Source organism: Limulus polyphemus, unplaced genomic scaffold (assembly GCF_000517525.1).
Source record: "Limulus polyphemus unplaced genomic scaffold, Limulus_polyphemus-2.1.2 Scaffold1720, whole genome shotgun sequence".
Classification (NCBI taxonomy): domain Eukaryota; kingdom Metazoa; phylum Arthropoda; class Merostomata; order Xiphosura; family Limulidae; genus Limulus; species Limulus polyphemus.
The window spans coordinates 123,607-142,863 of NW_013667330.1; the positions used below are offsets into that span (position 1 = coordinate 123,607).

At 32.0% G+C, this 19,257-nt stretch overlaps 1 protein-coding gene across 2 annotated transcripts in view; it reads left to right on the forward strand.

The window, feature by feature from the left end:
* The first annotated feature begins 2,315 nt into the window (after positions 1–2,315).
* The window catches only part of LOC106464692 (cyclic AMP receptor-like protein A), a 41,704-nt gene continuing 24,762 nt past the window's right edge, over positions 2,316–19,257 (forward strand). For both annotated transcript variants that reach the window (XM_013924849.2, XM_022392459.1), the window contains exons 1-5: positions 2,316–2,592; positions 10,178–10,230; positions 10,765–10,819; positions 16,828–16,884; positions 18,045–18,105. In XM_013924849.2, coding sequence (XP_013780303.1) covers positions 2,536–2,592; positions 10,178–10,230; positions 10,765–10,819; positions 16,828–16,884; positions 18,045–18,105 — 283 coding nt within the window. In that variant the 5' untranslated portion in view covers positions 2,316–2,535. The remainder of the gene's footprint in view (positions 2,593–10,177; positions 10,231–10,764; positions 10,820–16,827; positions 16,885–18,044; positions 18,106–19,257) is intronic.

The following is a 19,257-nucleotide window of genomic DNA, read 5'->3' on the forward strand; positions in this document are numbered from 1 at the left end:
CCCTGTAGACTTCTGACTGATTTTGGGTTCCATGCCTGAGTTCTAGAGCTACCAGTGCTCTATAATTATGTCTGTCATCTGCTGACAGCTTTCCAAGTATTTCTAGTGGTTGTCCCTTCAAGCTCGTTGCCAGATATACTGCTTTCTGTTCCTCTGTCCATCCATTCATCTCTGCCAGTAGCTCAAATTGTGCTCTATACGCTTCCCACGGTGCCTTCCCATCGAATTCCTGTGGTTTTTCTCGTACTGGATCACTCATATTTTCTCTCAATTGTTGAAGACTTTCTTCTTGTTTATTTTCTTTCTCCTCCATCCACTGTTGTAGTCTTTCTTTGTTCATTTTCTTTCTCCTCCAACCACTGCTGTAGTCTCTCTTCTTGTTTATTTTCTTACTTCTCCAACCACTGCTGTAGTCTCTCTTCTTGTTTATTTTCTTTCTCCTTCAACCACTGCTGTAGTCTCTCTTTTTGTTTATTTTCTTTCTCCTCCAACCACTGCTGTAGTCTCTCTTCTTGTTTATTTCTTTCTCCTCCAACCACTGCTGTCGTCTCTCTTCTTGTTTATTTTCTCGTTCTTCTTGTTTCTTTTCTTTTCTTCCAACAACTGTTGTAATCTCTCTTGTTTATTTTGCTGTTCAAGCTGCCACTGTTGCAGGTTTTCTTGCCACTGCTTTAATCTCTCTTCTTGTTTCTTTCTTTTTCCTCCAACAACTGCTGTAATCTCTTTTCTTGTTTATTTTCTCCTTCTTATTGTTTCTTTTGCTGTTCTTGTATTGCTGCCATCAAATCTGCTAAGCTGTAGTTTGATTTGCCACTTCTCATTTCCATTTTTTTCCGTCCAACTCTCTGACACCAATTTGTTACGTTTCTGTGTTCGTTTGTTAATTTCCCGTATAATTTCTTTCGGGTGAATCTTTAGCGATACAAGTCCTTTATTAAATAAAACTAGTTTATTCTTTCTCAATACAAATTGCAATACACTTAATTTCCACAGTCACTTTAACTTAAACACACGCTATAATTCCCAACGATTCACGCACTTTACTTAAGGTCACTACCACGCTTGACTCAATTGTCGGTCTCTATCTCTGCCAGTCTGCAATTCCAATTCAGATTAATTGTCTCGCTTTATCTGGCGCACTTATATACAAGAATAGAGGGCGCGTAGACATGACTAGAGTAGCCACAAGAAATATGATCCTTCTAGAATCTCATGACGTGTTACTAGCGTTACGTAACTTCCGCTGTCGTAACAATACTAATAATTCAAACTATGATAACCCACATGCATAATATTGCACTTATCATAATTAAAATCCATCTGCCATTCATTTGCCCACCTCATTAAATGATCTAAATCCTTTTGTAAATCAGCAGCATCCTCTTCACAGTTAGCAATACACAAGACCTTAATATCATCAGCATATTTAACTAATTTATTGACCATACCTTCATTTATGTCATTGACATAAATACAAAAAAAAAGCAAAGTATTTATGATTGAGACCTGAGGTACCCCACTTGTGACATTAATCCAGTTTGACTGAACTCCATTTGTAACAACACTCTGCTTTCTTCCATCCAGCCACTCTTCTATTAGCTAACTTATCCTCCACACCTAAGGAGATCATTTTTTACAAGCCTTTTATTTGGTACCTTGTCAAAGGCTTTCTGAAAATCCAGATACACCAAATCTACACACTTACCCTCATATAAGCAATAATAGGCCTACAATTACTGGGACAATTGTTATTACCTGTCTTGAAAAGAGGAGTAACATTTGATAACTTCTGATTCTTTGGCACCTGCCCACTCTTCAAGGACTTAGGAAAAATAGTAGTAAGTGGCTCACATATTCAATCCTTAACGGTAAAATTAGATTATTTATTATCTTATGCCGAAATCATTAACTATGAAGGATTTTTTCCCTTTGTGTGTCATGAATAGCTGAAGTAGTAACTGATTCCAATTCCAATTTAAATTTAATAAGTCTTTTGTGTGTATGTTCTTCAAACTCAAAAGAAATATATCAGTGTGTATATAGTATTTATTATGTACCCTTTGCAAAAAATGCTGTGCGTGTGAAATTTATTGATATGTTTAATAATCAAATCCATTAAAGTTTGTATGGTTTATAAGGAAAGCAATATGAAAATATTCGACATTTTTTGATAAAATAAATCCAATAATGTCTATATTGTTTATAATAAATGTATTTTGAAAATTTGTAACTTCTTTTGTGTTTCATAACTTTGTGAACATGTATATGAAACCGAGAATTGGTACGTTCTTACGAGTATTCCCCATGAGTCAAATGACTTTGTGCGTGTAAAACATATGTATTTTGTAGTAATTAAGTACTATGTTATTGCCAATGGGAGCTGAAAACATTTGATAGCATTATGATTTAAGATGATAAAATAATTTAATTTTTAAGAAAAACTTTCTCGAAATTACTTTTAAAAGTGTTTTTCTCTTTCTTTCTATATCATTAATTAATTAATTCTGCCCACCTGAAAGTTAGTTTAAAATTTAAATGAGTACCGATTCAAGTCCAGGGTGTACGTTGTTTGGAGGGCACCAACAAAAGTGTGTAAGTATTATTATTAATATTATACAGTAAATTATGACAACTTTGCTGACTGGCCCTATGTTTTTTATCCATTCACTTAATAGTTCTTGCTTGAGCTAGTCAACATTTGAGTTTGAAAACATCCTGAGTTGTTATTTTGTTTCATAGTTCATTAATTGTTCTGCTTTAAAATATTACTTATTAATATTAGGTCCTCTGCTTTGATAACTTTGTTTTCTATCATTTGTATTTATATACATTTTATGTTTGTACACAAATTGTAATGAATGTATCAATAGTCCACGTAAAAAATGCAGTCAACTTATAATAGTTTTATGATAGGGCTTTGTGGTTTTGGAAGTAGATATTTCAAATATTATTTTAACATAGTAACTGAAGTAACCGTTTGGTCTTGAAAGTTCAAACAGAATGTTAATTGTAAAGTTTTATATGTACCAAAAGTGATATTAAAAATACTTCTATTTCTAACTTTGAAATTACTAATTATAAAACGTGTATAACCACAAACAAACTGTAAGTATAACATGCTACAATCATGCAGCATAGAGTATTTGCATCCAGATTGTTTATTAATTGTCAGAAACAGAAAACATATTGTATTTATAGGTTCACTGGTACACATAGCAGGCTTCAAAATCTTTACTTTTTAATGCATTAGTAAATGGCTGCTAGTTATTTATTTCCCCATCAGCAAATTTAGGATATGCTACTGGTAGCAACATTACTCTTTCTAAAATTAACTGTAACTTAATTTTGCATATGTTAAATGATAATAAATAAGTATATATCCTACTTATATGTAAAAATCACCTGTTTCATATTTTATTTTCAAATATTTTACATGACAGTTTTTATTTTAACTATTTCACTAAAGTTAAAAGATGCCCAGTTTACAAATAAATTGGTGTATGTAGGTCACAAGAACCTGGAGTGATAAAGTCTACAGTATTCAATTGCTGACAACCCCCTGTGCTAAAAAATGTATCTTATTATTAAAATCAAAACAATAGGTACATTTTAAGCACTATTCCAGGTGTTTCTGTATGTATACATGTAATACGTAGCTTTATTAAAGGTTTTGCCAACATAATTTTTGCATTTTGGCCTGGACATGGTCCAGTATTTAGTATGCCAGACTGTGGATCAGAATTTAACATTCATACTGTAGTATGTTGCTGTATATTTTCTTACATTTTGGATGCATTATAAGAGTGAGAACCATGTCATTATAGATGGCAGGTGTGCTAGTCACTGGTTGCTCCCTCTCTGGGCAGTAGTTCAAAATTAGGAACAACTATACTTAAACCTGACAGTTTAGCACTTGTGCTGCACAAAATGTTCTGGTTCAAAATACCAAATGTTCATAATCTTTATTTCTTGTTGTTGACATATTAAGATCAATAACGTAGTATAAAATGAATATTTTGATATATAGCGATATTTTCACTTTAAGAAACGTTGTACAAATTCATTGTTTAAATGCAATTAAATATCATGCATTTTTAAACAAAATATTTTAAGATACTAAAATTGTGTGTATTTCATCTCGCTTATCCCAAAGTAATATAGGCAGTAACAATTTGGCTAAGTTTTACTACTGAATTTTAAAAGTTGTGAAACATATTGCTCTAAGATTTGAATAAATAAGTTACATCAACATTTACTCCATTACATTTTTAAATTCAGTATCTTAAATTTTGTTTTTTTTATTTCAAGCTTTTTGTCATCATACTCAGTAAACACTGTGAATGTCAATGCATGTAATTTATTCAAACGTAATTACCTACATGTCATTAGTCTTAAATATCAAGTCCAAGTTTGATAGTTTTAGTGATCTATGACTTATGTAATATTAAAAATAAGTATATTTTTGCCCATCTCCTCAACATTTCTTTAGTGACAGATGGAGTACTAAGTTATAGTTCAGAATAAAACCAAAGTAACTAAGTATGGTAGTAACAGCTTGTGCTTCAGAATGTTTTATAGGCAATTATTGACAAATACTAATTTAGTCACATTAGTATTAGAGCTTACATAACAATATATTAGTGACCCATACTCAATTAACATCTGTTGCCAAGTAATTATGAAAAAGTCTCACTCAATAGAAGGTGTCTCCTCTTACTGAATGGCAGTTGTCATCTAAATGTAAAGAAAGGTACTTCTACCTATTTTGCCTATGTTTGCATCATTCAGCTATTTTAAGTGTTCCACTGTTGTATGAGGCCATGGTGGTAACTAGCAAGTTGTTAAGAGAAAATGACCTTATATCAATGTATTTTTATCCTACCTTCAAATGGCACTAATTTTCTGTCCTGCATCTATTTGGGCAGTGGATTTAGTGTGTTCTTTTTGTATAATTGTATTTAAGGAATTAAAAAAATAATGGTATATTGTGCAAATTTCCAATCTATTCAACGGACTACAGGTTGGGAGGTTTATAAATTCAACCAGCAAAAATACTGTTTAGAAAACAGTTAACATACTGACACTGATCAAATGTGGAAACTTTTTAAGGATAAATTTCTAAATGTTCAAGATAAACATATTCTTTATAGAAAGAAAAGGATGGCTGCAAGTAAAAAACCAGGTTGGCTCACAAAGAGTATAAGAGATGAAATTAAAGAAAAGCTTTGCAAATTTAATAAATTTAAATTGACTAGTATAACAGAAGACTTAGAAGATTATAGAAGATCAAGAAAGTTGGTCAAACAGGAAATTAGGACATCAGAAAGGATGTATGAAGAAAGGTTGGCTGAAAATGTAAAAATTAACAGTGAGGATTTCTTTAAGTACATTAAGGGTAAACAAAATGTTAGGACCCTTGAGGGATGATAAAGGAAGGCTTATATCTGATGATTATGAGATGGCTGGATTATTAAATTCTGCTTTTTCTGGCTGGATGGAGGAAAGCAGAGTGTTGTTACAAATGGAGTTCAGTCAAACTGGATTAATGTCGCAAGTGGTGTACATCAGGTCTCACTCTTAAGGCCTTTGCTCATTTTGATTTACATCAATGACATAGATGAAGGTATGGTCAATAAATTACTTAAATTTGCTGATGATATTAAGGTCTTGTGTATTGCTAACTGTGAAGAGGATGCTGCTGATTTACAAAAGGATTTAGATCAGTTAGTGAGTTGAGCAAATTAATGGCAGATGGGTTTTAATTATGATAAGTGCAATATAATGCATGTGGGTTATCATAGTTTGAATTATTAGTATAATTTGGATGAGAATAACTTTAACAGTGTCATGAAAGAAAGAAATCTTGGTGTAATGGTTGATCAGTCTCTTAAACCACCCAAGCAGTGTGGTGTTGCTAGTGGTAGGGCAAATAGGATTTGAGGTTGTAACTACAGAAATAGTGAATACAATTCTAAAGAGGTCATTATATAGGTCACTGGTTAGGCCACATTTGGAGTATTGTGTTCAGTCTTGGGCTCCTTACCTTAGAAAGGACATTGAATTGTTGGAAAAGATTCAGAGGAGGATTACTAGAATGGTGCCTGAGATGGGTTATTCTGTGAGGAAAAATTAAGACCTCTGAAATTTTCTTTTGCAAAAGAAGAGTTATAGGGGACCTGATTGAGGTATTTAAGATTATAAAAGGAATTGATAGTGCTGATGTATCTTCTTTTTTCACACTTAATGGCAATAATAGTAGGACTATGTGACACAAATATAAATTTTGGTAAGGTAGGAGTCACCTTCAGTTGAGACAAGTTTTATTTTTCAACAGGATGCTCGGATGTTGTAGAGGCAGTAAATTTAAGTGAGTTTTAAAAGAAAGCTTGATAACTGTATGAATGATAAGGGCTAGCTTTAAGATTTGCATTTATTTATATGATAGTTTAGTTTAGAAAATGGGACAGCTGAGTTGGACCAATAGGTCCCCTGTTGTCCCTAAACATTGTTATGTTAAAAGTTTGGAGATGTCTTAAATGGGTAATGAAGAAAACTTGATTATAAGTGTACAATGTTTCGACAAGATTTATGTCATCATTGGGTACCTGAAGCTGACATAATCTTGTCAAAACACGGTACACTTATAATAGAATTTTATTCATTACCTATTCGAGTGATTTACAAAATTTTAATTTCTAAAACGTAGGTTCCTTGTCATCAAAGTTATCATACTCTGACTGCTGTTCTATGAATATAGTAGCAGATTATCATATGAAAGACAGTAAAAATCATTATCGTTTATAGCATAAGTTTGCCAATAAACTGAATTAAGTTATTAATTTTTATCTTTAAAAAATGCAGTACAAGATCACTTTCTTATGTCAGTTTGTTTTAGTTGCCAACTTAAGAGTAGAAGAGTCTATGAAGACTGTGTAAGGACACTAGCTAGAACTGGGCAGTTATCTTAATTAATAATTCAATTATCTGTGAGCATAAATCAGATTGATTACTTTCACATACTATAATCAATTAATCAAAATTACAAATAAATTAACTTATATTACAAAAATAATCAGCTAGTATTTCTGATTATTAGTTGCCAGTTATTTCAGCTATTCATTAATTGAAATATTGCCATTACGATTTTTCATTATAATTTTTTGTTCACTGTAATTGATTAGTATTATGACTCATGAAAATAATCAAGTAGTTAAAATTATTGTTTCCAATTATAACTATTTTTGATTATTCTAACTATATAAGTGATTGAAATATTGCTACACAATTGGTTATCTGTACTCTGTCCACTGCACATATCAAAATCCAGTTTGTACCATTACACCTGCCCCGTTCAAGCCACAGACTTCTTGCTCTTTCTACCATCTTGGTATTATGACCTGCTTCCTTTTTGTTATTGCCAGTGGTCATTGTTCAGATATCTATGCTATTGATACTTCTATTGATACACTCCATTCCACCTCTCTACATGGTATATTTTTTCTTCCTCAGTCTCCAGCCCCTTGGGAGGGTGATCATTATTTCTCTCCTATCTCCTTTGCTTCTATTTCACACCTCTATGCTTGTTACAGACCAGCTCCTATGTCTGTTTTGGACTGTTCAGTGTTGCTGGGCACAAACTTCTTTTAGGGGTTTCCCACCATCATCTACTTCTACCTTGGGACCCCTCTCCATACAAGGAATTCTCACCTTCTACCCTTACTGGTTGGGTCTGATAGCTCTCCTGGTTAGTATATTTCTCTCTGGATGTTGATGCTTACAGGCTCGTTCACATTTCATTGCATCTTCTTCATCTCCTGGTTCACTCTCTTATTTCTCATTTTTGCTAGCCCTTGAATGAGATCCTCCAGGTGGGCATGTAGCTAACTCCTCCCACATTCTTTGTTCACTATTTTCATCATTGGGCTGTTTTGTTTCCTGCAGGTTTTGACCCCCCCCCCACCTCACTCGGGTTGCCATTGTTCAGTTGCCTCACCATCCTTGAAATGGGTAAGTATGTTTTCTTTTTTTTCCCTTTCCATGTAACAGTATCTGACCAGGTGGCTGGTGTATTCTCCCATGCTGTGCTTATTTCTTAAAATCTTATTTTGATCAGGGGTAACAGAAAGCACTCAACCCATCCGCTCTGGCCCTAACAATGCCCACTGTTGAGATGGGATGTTCCACAAGACCACTAAAACCTTGTGATATACAAAATTACTCAATTGCTTGATCTAGACTGTACCATTCTATGGAGTATCATGGAAAAAGCTTGCACCAGAGAAGTGACTGCCTACTTTTTTGGCTTGCATTTGCCGGCTTTTAAATATAGGGTTTCAAGGTCTCCAATTCTACCAGTAAAAGATTCTACCAGTAAAATATCTTTCTGGCAGACATCTGAAGGGGGATACAGGCATTTCTCTAGGTCTCCCTAATGCAAATTTTCCCCTCCTTCTTCAAGTGTCCTTGTCACTTACCAGTTTCTAGCCTTTGTAATGGTGGACATTAAAGAGTTCCTTACTGATTGATCTCAGCACAATATTGTGAGAAATAGAGTGATGGTGACACTGTCAGTATAATACAGGTCACCTTTCAAACAGCTAATGTGTCCTCCTCCTGCAGCCTGAGTCTGTCCATTTGAGTTGAGGTAAACACACCACATATGTCTGTTCGAACCCTAACCTATTGGATCGCCAATCTCATGTGAAGGTGCTCAGATGGTCATGTTCTCATTCTGTCCATCCCTGCAACACTTGGGGCTTACTTGCCTGTCCTCCTTAACATTCTGGGAACGGAGAGAATACCCTGGTGGAGATGAGCTACGATCTCCCATGAGTTTGTCTCTATGAAGCCCCAGCCATCAGGTGTCATGTGTTTCCCTTTAGGCATTTTTCAAAGAGAGCTCAACTAGGTTTAATGCCACACCAGCCCTTCCACCAATTCAAAGTGGGATTCTAACTATTTTGTGTGTAGAAGTGAGGTATCATCGCAGAAGTTAACATTTTCCTGATATCACCCATCCTAGGCCCGGCATGGCCAGGTGGTTAGGGCACTTGACTCGCAATCTGCAGGTCGCGGGTTCAAATACCCATCACACCAAACATGTTCACCCTTTCAGCCACGGAGGTGTTATAATGTGATGGTAAATCCCACTATTTGTTGGTAAAAGAGTAGCCCAAGAGTTGGTGATGGGTGGTGATGACTAGCTACCTTCTCTCTAGTAGTACACTGCTAAATTAGGGACGGCTAGTGCAGATAGCCCTCGTGTAGCTTTGCACGAAATTTAAAAAACAAACTCACCCATCCTCCCCACCATCCATCGCACTTTCTTTATGCATCATCTAAGAATAAAACTATTTTGATTGAAAGTGCTTAAGGGGAGTTACTGAGCATGGAGGTTGTGTTGCCCTCCTATTGGTGGAGGACAGTTATCACATAGTGTTGTCAAACTGCACCAGTACAGTTCATATAAACATGTGAATTTTAGGTGGAAGTTAGATCAAAGCTAATGGAATACAAATTTCATAGGCAGACATGTGAGGGATATAGACGCTGTGTGTATAGAGGACAGTATCTGTCAGAAATACCTTTTCAGATTAGGAAAATGATAATATTAATCCCACTTGTATTGTTTTTATAAATATAACTTAATCTTTTTATTTATTTTGAGAAGCTTTTTTCAGTTAGTTAAGAAAAATTAATAATCTGTATTTTTATAGATTCCAGCATGAAAATTAACACATTCAAGTGAAGAGGAAGAGAATTTAACAGTTTAGTCTCAAAATAGTTTTATATATATATTATTTGTTTCTCATAATGGAATTCCTTAAGTGTTTTCAAATGTTGATTATGATCACCTCTGTGTTATAAAAGTATTTAATATTATGAACATAATTTAAAATATAAATGTTTTCATGTGGTGTAAGAGAAACAAGTTTTTGTCTTCTTACACCAGTCAGTAGTGATGTAGTGGTAGCTTGATTTGAAATTACATGTAACCTTTATTTAAAACAATTTAAAAATACAGTATGTATAACTGCTTTCAAGACAAAAATAAATTATTGTAAAGTTTATCACAGAAAAAATGGTGTTATAGAAAGAAAAATTGTGAGTAATGAAGGTTACTTTGTAAAACCTTAAAAATCAATTTAAGAAGAAAATAACACTGCTTTATTTTTAGGAAATAATCCTTGGTGTTCGATATACTTCAGCAACTCTTTCTATAATTGGATGGTAAGTTTCATTCAACGTTTTGTGATACAGTTACTTGTATATATATTTTTTCTTTTATTTGTAGCCATAAAAATAAATAATTTTCGATTAAAATAATTTTCGATTAAAATAGAAGTATAAATCCTGAAACTATGTAACCATTTATCTTACTTGATGTTTAAATTATTGTAGATATGTTTAATTCAGAAAAAGTTTTTCAATCGGCAAAGTTCACATACAGTATTTGGATACTATTTAAATCATCAAGCTAAATTCTAAGATGTTTTTGCTCCCATAAGTATTCTACTTCCAATAACTGGAAGACAGTATGAGGAAAATTTAACTCGTTGAACTCTAACCATGACTGTCTTTTGAGATATTTTGTAAGCATGATATAAAATTTATATAGAAGTACTGATACTGAACATTGTGCAATTTACTTAGCATTTCTGGTCACCAGTGATATATTTTAATTTTGTAAATGTATTTATTAAAAGAAAATGAATTTACTGTTTAAGATTGTGGTGTGATGTAATTTTAATTTTTTTTTCTTAGTCTCTTCATTGTTGGAGTGATATGGCTTTTCAAAAAGTATGAAGTTTTTGCACAGGTAATTTGAAAAGAATGAATATAGATTTTTCAGTGCTAATAAACTTTCAAAGTGAAGATTTCATAAGTGTAGAGAAATATGATTCAGTACTTTTTATATTTTTTTTAATCATTTATGTTTATTAGTTAGGAATGTAAACAGTTTGTTTTGTTTAAATTTCATAAACCCAGTTTGGGAAGAACCATATTAAAACAAATGTAGATGTATATCAAAATATAATGTACCTTTTAGTTTTTTCTCACTAGTTTGATTACCATATGTACATATATGTACAGGTATTACAACAGAATTATGTTGAAATGAAGTATAATAAATAAATAAATGCTCGAGTAAAAATTACTTTTAGATTACTCAGTTTAGAGTACAACCAAAAATACTGTTGACTTCAGCTAACTCTTCAACAGTTGTTAAACTTGTTTTTACATAGTTTGTACATAAACCAAAAATTCAAGCTGATTAGCCAAGGAGATATCCATTGTTAAAACAAAGTAACTTTTCAATCTGATGGCCTCCATATTGGAACATGTTACCTTAAGTTCAAATACAAACTTTGTATTTTTCTTGGTGAAACATTAGTTTAGAATCTATTCATTTACATATTTAACCTAAATGTCATATTTAAATTAAAACACCTTTTCTCTTTATGTTCAAAGCTTTTATCCTGGGCATAGATGACCAGCTGATAGTACAATAACTGGTTACTATGTATAATGACTTGATAAAGCTTTGTATGGGCATGAAAACATATTAATAATGGTAAATGTTTTTGCACTGAAATTTGAAGAACTCGCTTACTAATAAGTAGTGGTTAGCCAAAGTTATCTTTTTATTTTGTTTATAAAATACTTAAAAGATTTGGTACTTGTAACTTTTTGTGTCAGTCATGAAGTTAAGTGATTTTTTATGTTATTTATTATGTAATTCATTGTTTTAATCAACTTTGATATATTTGTATGTATTTTACATAGGACTCCCCATATCACACGCATTCATGCATTACAGAATCATATATTACATCATAGGTAGGTCACAGAAAATTCAGGTTTGATGAGGAAAGTTGCTTTTGAACTGCTTTGAATACTTACAGAAGAATAGTATAATAACATATGTGGAAGAATAAAAGTGTAAAAGATATATTGTGTGCTGTGCTAAAATAATAAAACTTAGCATCAGGATTCATATATTCAGAAATGCTACTCCAACATTCCACAGAACAGATAGCTATTATCTCAAAACCACCACCAAGCATATGAATGAAATTCCCACCCTTACACCTAATAACCCTGTGCTGTTCCAGTCTATGATGCAACCAGCATTAGACTATAGCCCTCCAACAATAGAAGGGGAAAACATCCTCAATATGCAATATTGTGTATACCAAAGGTTCAACACTGCTAGTAATTCAGATATATTTTTCATCACAAATTATGGAATTTGTACACTTATTATGTTGAACTTTTAGTTCTCATTTGAAGTGTTCTCTTTCTTACCTTTATTTTTGCCCCCCAGTGGCAGAGTGGTATGTCTATGGAGCTACAACACTAGAATCCGGGTTTCAATACCCATGGTGGGCAGAGCACAGATAGCCCAATGTGTAGCTTTGTGCTTAATTACAAAACAAACAAACAAACCTTTATTTTCTTGATTTCAAGTAAGAGAGATATAAAATTGTATTCATTTCCAGTAGAACTTCTGAGACAAATTATTATCTTTTCTTACATTAATTTGATTTCTTCAAATTATGAAATTTGGGGCATGTTCCAGAGTGTGTGATATAGTTTATTTTTGACAGAACTATTCTCCATTGTTATTCATCTAATTTTTGTGTTTTAATAATTAATTGAACTTTTCATCATTACAAAAATGACCAAGGCCTACATACCATGGACATACTAGACCCACATAAAAAAACAACCTTTTTGTCACTCTCTCTTTCTCACTATCTTGGATCTTATTGGATAGAATTTCTTAAATCTGAATTTCTGAAACCTATCGGTTCCAGATTCTTCTTCATAGAAATTGTATTGTTTTCTTCTTTTACTTCAATTTTGTATGTTGGGGTTTGGGAGAGTTTCATGCATGCATCTCAGCTCATAATGTCTATTTTCTGCTTCAGCTATTGCACAGTTCACATTTTTGATTCTTGGATTTACCTTATTAAGATGCCCTGTTTTCTGCAGTCTAGCTCTTTTTTGTTTTTTCTTAGTGTCCCCATTTGACACCATTCTGTTATCATGGGCTCTGTGATCAGTAGCTTCTGAAACCACCTCTCAGCTTTGTTCCTGTTGAACTTTGCCACCAATGGACTCACTTTGCAGGAGACCCTTGAGTCCTACATGGTTTCTCTTTAGAATTTTTTATGTCATTCAGGGATCTTGCCTGTTATTTTCTATTAAGTTCTGAGGGCATTCACACAGGGACTGCACTCATGGATCTGCATTTCCACCACTCCCTGGGCATTTGGCATCTTCTATCCTTGTCTTCGGAAGCATACATTTGCTATGGACCTCACTTCTCCTTTGGAAGTCTGCTCATTTAGGTTGTCTGGTCAGGCTCCTAACTCATTACTGACTCCCATTCAGTATCTGATTCATTTGATAGTCTTTATCACCTCAAGTGAGCTCAACCTTTACATTTTCAAGATATGAAGCTTGTAGTTTCCAAGGATCTCATATATCCTTTTCTTACTGTGTATAAGGGTTTTTATTACTCTACATAAATTACTCTTTTTATGTCTGTGTGTGTATGTATGTGTAAATATAGTAACTAATACAGAGCTGTTATAGTAATAAAAGCCTTACAGTTTCTTCTTCTACCACTGATTGTCTACATCAGTCTTTTTTGTTACCATTAATTGTCATGGAGTATGAAGGCAGCCATAATAGATTATTTAAACATTAGCAAGGTTCCCACCTGAATGGGATGTAAAGGCTCTTGACAAGACTTGTTCTCATCTTCCCAAAACAAGTTCATGGAGTATCATTTTACTACAGCCTGAAATTCCTGAACAAATTACTAGTTAGAGATAAGCAATATCCATTGAATTACAAATTATATTACTTTGATCTTACAAATTTTTGTACATTACTAAAATAGTCCTTATGACAGTAGTCATAGAAGGAATACATTATACCCTGAATATATTATGTCATTGGCATGTTCGTGTAGGAGATATATGAAAGATGTCAAAATGAAAACAAACAGTTTAATTTTTTTAGTAAAGCTTGGCAGTTTAAAAATAGAACAAATCTGTACAGTTCTGGGGAGTTATTATTTTTATTTCATATCTATAATTATATTTATTCAATTAATTATCTGACAGAATGCATCTATAATTTTCTTCTATTTCATAATAACATTATAAAACATACATGATTAAGTATTGGTTATTGATAGATTATATCTCTAAGAGGCAAGTAGAATATCATCAGTACCAGTTAAGGAAAACCTATATAAAGCAAAATATGGATGATAGTGTATAATATCTATAATTTGGAGATGATAATAAGTTTCAGAAAAAATAAATGAGTTAAAAAAATTGAAACATGGAATCTTTCATTGACAGTAACTAATAATATGTAAGAATTTCTGAGAAAACAGTACTATGTATCATTCAATAATATTTGTAGAAATAGTTGAACTTATACTAGTGAATACACCATTTTTACATAATATTCTATAGTTTAATGCATACATCATGTTTATCTAATAATCTATAATTTATTATTACAGATATCTGAGTAATATATTAGGAAAATTTATTATTTGTGAAGCAACAAACAAAATGTTAGGAACAGAAAAGAATAAAGATTGCAGATAAATTAGCATACACAACTTGATAGAATTGGATTAATAATTTTGGCATTGTTTTGAAGCTGTGGGCTTTCAGACCATGGTATGGTATTGAGGTCTAGATATTAATTACTATGGAGATTGTGTAATGCTAGTATTGTTGGGTATGGGTAATGTATTAGTGTTTGTCATTGCATTTAAATCCAAGAACTATACCAGAATGAAAATAATGTAAGTACTTTTCATAAACATTTTACTTAGTAGCAATTTTTAGTTAATCTAATAAACAATATTATGTAAAACCAAAATGAAAAGCTTGACACTTGAGAGGTGTGATACTATAATGCAGTATCACTGTAAGTGATGAACATGTTTGCATATAATAACATTTGTCTGTACCATTTACCTTAGACTCTATGAGTATGATTGTACGTTGTGAATGTGCAGGAATAATGCAACTATAAACTTAATGGATGTTTTGTCAGCAGGTCTGATTTCATGTATGAAGTGTCCTGTATGTATAATTAGAATTTATAACTTGGGTATTTGCAAGTATAATCTGGCGATCTTGTGACCAAACAAAACTTGCATAAACATGATAATATTTTCTGTTATGATTGATCAATAAATGTATGGTCACATTAATTCAAAGATTTCAATACTTTTGATATAGATTAACTTCATATGCATAGTTTCAAAGCATGTGTGAAAGTAATACAGTATGCTCTGGATCAGTGGATGATTTTAACTTGTGCAATCATTCTTTAGATAACAGTAGTATGAGTTTACTATAGTGTACGGTTAGCAGCTGAAAGTTTTGTGCATGTGTGCACACCAGAAAATATTGCTTTCATAAATATTTGAAATATGAGAAACATGCTTGTTAAAGAATATTCCAATTTACAGCATACTCCTTCTGTGTATTAAAAGTCAAAACATAATAATCACAAATTTTAAAATCTATAATGTTGCTTATGACGTAATAACCTTTTTGTGAGTTAAGTTAGTATTAAAAATGTGATCAGTACGCACTATCATAAACAAATGGATAAACTACCTATATTGTGTATGTTCTGATAAAGTATCAATAATTCAAGAATAGTGTGAACATTCATGTTGAAACTTTGAAAGATTATATTTAAGAAAACTGTGATTCTTAACATAAAGCCTGTGTGTCGTTATCAAACAATATATGAATAATATTTCATGTGGAATAGGTAATTGTTCAATGATACATAGATTAAACAGTCAGGGAAAAAATAATGACAACTTTTGAAGACCTTTTGAACAGCCCAAGGTACATAAGTCCATGTAAGGTCCCTATGAATGACTTCCAATTTGTATTTGAATCATGTGCAAATGGCATATTGAATTTAAGGCTGGTTGCTTTGTCTTGATAGAGTAATGCATTATTTACATGCTGTCTGTATTCCTTCTGGCTCATATATTACTTAATTATCTTATTTACAGTTCTAAGGGAGATTTCTACATTAGCTGCAATTGACTGCTGTTTAATTTCCTTCACTATTTCCAGTGGACAACTTGTAACAGATTGTAAAGTAGCATGTGTCTTCCCTTGCTTCACTATTATGGTTCAGCAATACAAATATTTGTTTTTGTGAAACATGAAAACTTCATAACTTCATGCATTACATCTTTTTTTATAATTATCGAATACAAGAATTTTGCTTCAGAAAGTGTTGTAGAATATAACTCTCTGAGAAAGGGTCAATTTTAGGTGTTTTCTGAATTTACAAACTACCACTCTTACACTAAATTGCAGCAAAAGGGTATAAGTAAAGTAATTAGATAAGCAGATAGCTAATATAGATTCTGAATAAACTTCTGTATTATAAAAAAAAAAGAGTTGTTAGGATAGATTTTGGTTTTTAGAATTTGTGCTTGTAAAATTGTTTTTTAAGTGATACATGCCATATGTGTATAATTCAAGTAAATAAGGTGAAGACTCATTACTAAGATTATGTACTATAAGTTTTTGGGTTAACATAATAAAAAATGAAGCTGTTTGTATCAGTAATATAGATTTTTAGGTGATTTTTGTGTTGAATAAATTTAGAGATGTAAAAGCTTTTTTATTTACATAGAAATTTTGCTTATTTAAATTATGATCTTTTTTTTTGAAGTTTCACCTATATTATTAATTTGTTATTTTCCATTAAATGTTATAACTAAAATGCTCAGAAATACTTTTACAGAGACTGATCCTGTATTTGTCTATGGCTGCATTTTTATCAAGTGTTGGATATCTATTTGTAAGTAAATTTGTACATGTATTTCACAGTAATAGATAATCCAGATATCTAAAAAAAAGCATTTCATTTTTTTGTGACATTTGAAAATATATTTTTTAGAAGTGAAGAAATTCAGAAAATAACCTTGCATATTCAAATGTTGGGGTCCATTCTTGATTGAAATTAAATGGTAACTTCACAAAAATGTATTGATGTGTAATGGTACTATGTTAATTGTGCTTTCATGAAATGTAACCTTTTTTTTTTGTTAAAAATATTAAACAATAAAGATTTATTGGAAATAAAACATAGAGAAAAAGAGGTTTTGAAGGTTAAGTAAGTCAAAAATTGTCTGAGACAAAAATCAAGGTATCCTCAAAAGTCACAAACTCAGTTTTTGTAAACATAAATAATAAACATCAGGTGGACCTAAAATATATATCAAACTTATAAGTACAATCAAAAGCAAGTAAAATTTATAATGTAAACTAAGAAGAAGGCCAAGTTTTAGGTACTTAACACTTAATTCAAAAATTAAACAAGCAATAACATGCCAAACAAAGAAAAAAAATTGGAACTACACATAAGTTACATGGAATAAATGCATTGGTGTGTATATTATAAGAAGCAAAATACAAATGAACTGGGTCAGAAATTTAATCCGATATCTTGTTTGTCTAAATTTAGTAATAGAAGTCGGTTGAGCAACCACACCTGTGATAATTTAACTATTTACTGATGGTACCTCAACAAGTCATAAGGTGCTAAACATGTTTATAAAGCTCATGTAGTTAATAATTTAATTTTAGTATTATTTGTACATCAGACATTGCTCACTGTTGCAAGCATTTTTTTACCAGTTGCATCATTTTCTGCTTATTTCTAGTAGAGGTTAAAATAAAGTTTAGAACCATTACTACTAGGAATGTTATGCAGTGAGGAAAATGTGTGTAGTCGCTACACACAGTTGTGTATGTGAAACTTCTATAATACCTGAATGCAATGATATAAAGCCAGATACTATACATCTATAACAATAAGTAGGTATTTTTTCCAGAATACACTTTTGCATGTCAAACTTTGTTTCTTCTTAGTTGATAATCAGAAGTTTTAAGAATTGTAAGTACAGTGTTTCTAGTTTTTAAATATATATTAATATCTTTTTTATTTTACTATTTTAGGCAGGAAATTATCCCCAAAGCCCATCATGTAAATTTGAAGCTTTCTGGTTAACCTACTTTGGTAAGTTTGCAGCTCATTGTAATTAAAATACACATTTCCAGGAGAGGGAAAAAGTAATCTCATTATGATAACAATTTATTAAGGACTTCTGCTGTACATATTGCTATATTGACTCGCTAATAGCCTGTGTCTTAAACTTCTGCTGTTCTAACAGACATATACTACACATAGAGATGCTTGTATTAACACTTTTTCTGTGTACTTTTGCTGGGAATAATTTAGTACAATTTCCCTTAATTTATGTAAAACCAACATCTCTGACTTTTCACTCTTAAAAAAAGCATTATAACCAGAACTGCTCTTGGCCAATCAGCTTGAAGTTTTCCCATTAAAAAAAACAATAAAAATACCACAGTTCCCTTTGTAACAAGCTACAGTAAATGATCAATCTTAGATAACATATCTTAACATACTTTCCACAGACTTTTCCATGACTAGATTTAAAAGAGCAAAGACACAAAAGCCCATTGGAACTTTAACACAGGACTTGACAAGTATGTGGTCAGATGGAATTATTGTGGTTCCAGTTTCTTTGGCCATCTTTTTATAAAAATGGCCATTGACTTTAGGATGTGGTTAGAAGGTTGTGAATATTTGGCTTGTGAACTGTCTTCAGTTTCAAATGAGTATAAATTGTTAACAGTATTAGGAGATAAGCCTAACTTCATCATAATAGCATTTTTAGTGTTTGATGGGTCTCTTTCATAACTACCCTTTCACTTTATGAATGTGGAATCCCTTCAAATTTTCTTTGGTTGCAGTTCCAAAGCTCTGTGTTTTCCTTAATATGCTCATGAGTTATTCTGCATTCATTGAAAATATTGAATGCTCCCTTCATTGAAATGTTGTGTTATTTGATAACTTCATTATGAACTAACCTTCTTAGAAAAAGATGTACATTTACCTACAGCTATAAATCTACTTATGGTGACAGAGAACTGTCAAATAGTCAGGAATTCTCTATGAATAAAATATAAACCTGGAAAAAAGTTAAGCACCCCCGTGTTTTTTTCAAGTGATTCAGATTTGACGTTCTTGTGACTAATTATAAATTACCATTCAATCTAAACGTGTTTATCAAATGAAATTATGCATTATTGGGCACAAGAAAACAAGATTATCACCGTAAAATAACAATTTTTAATTTACATA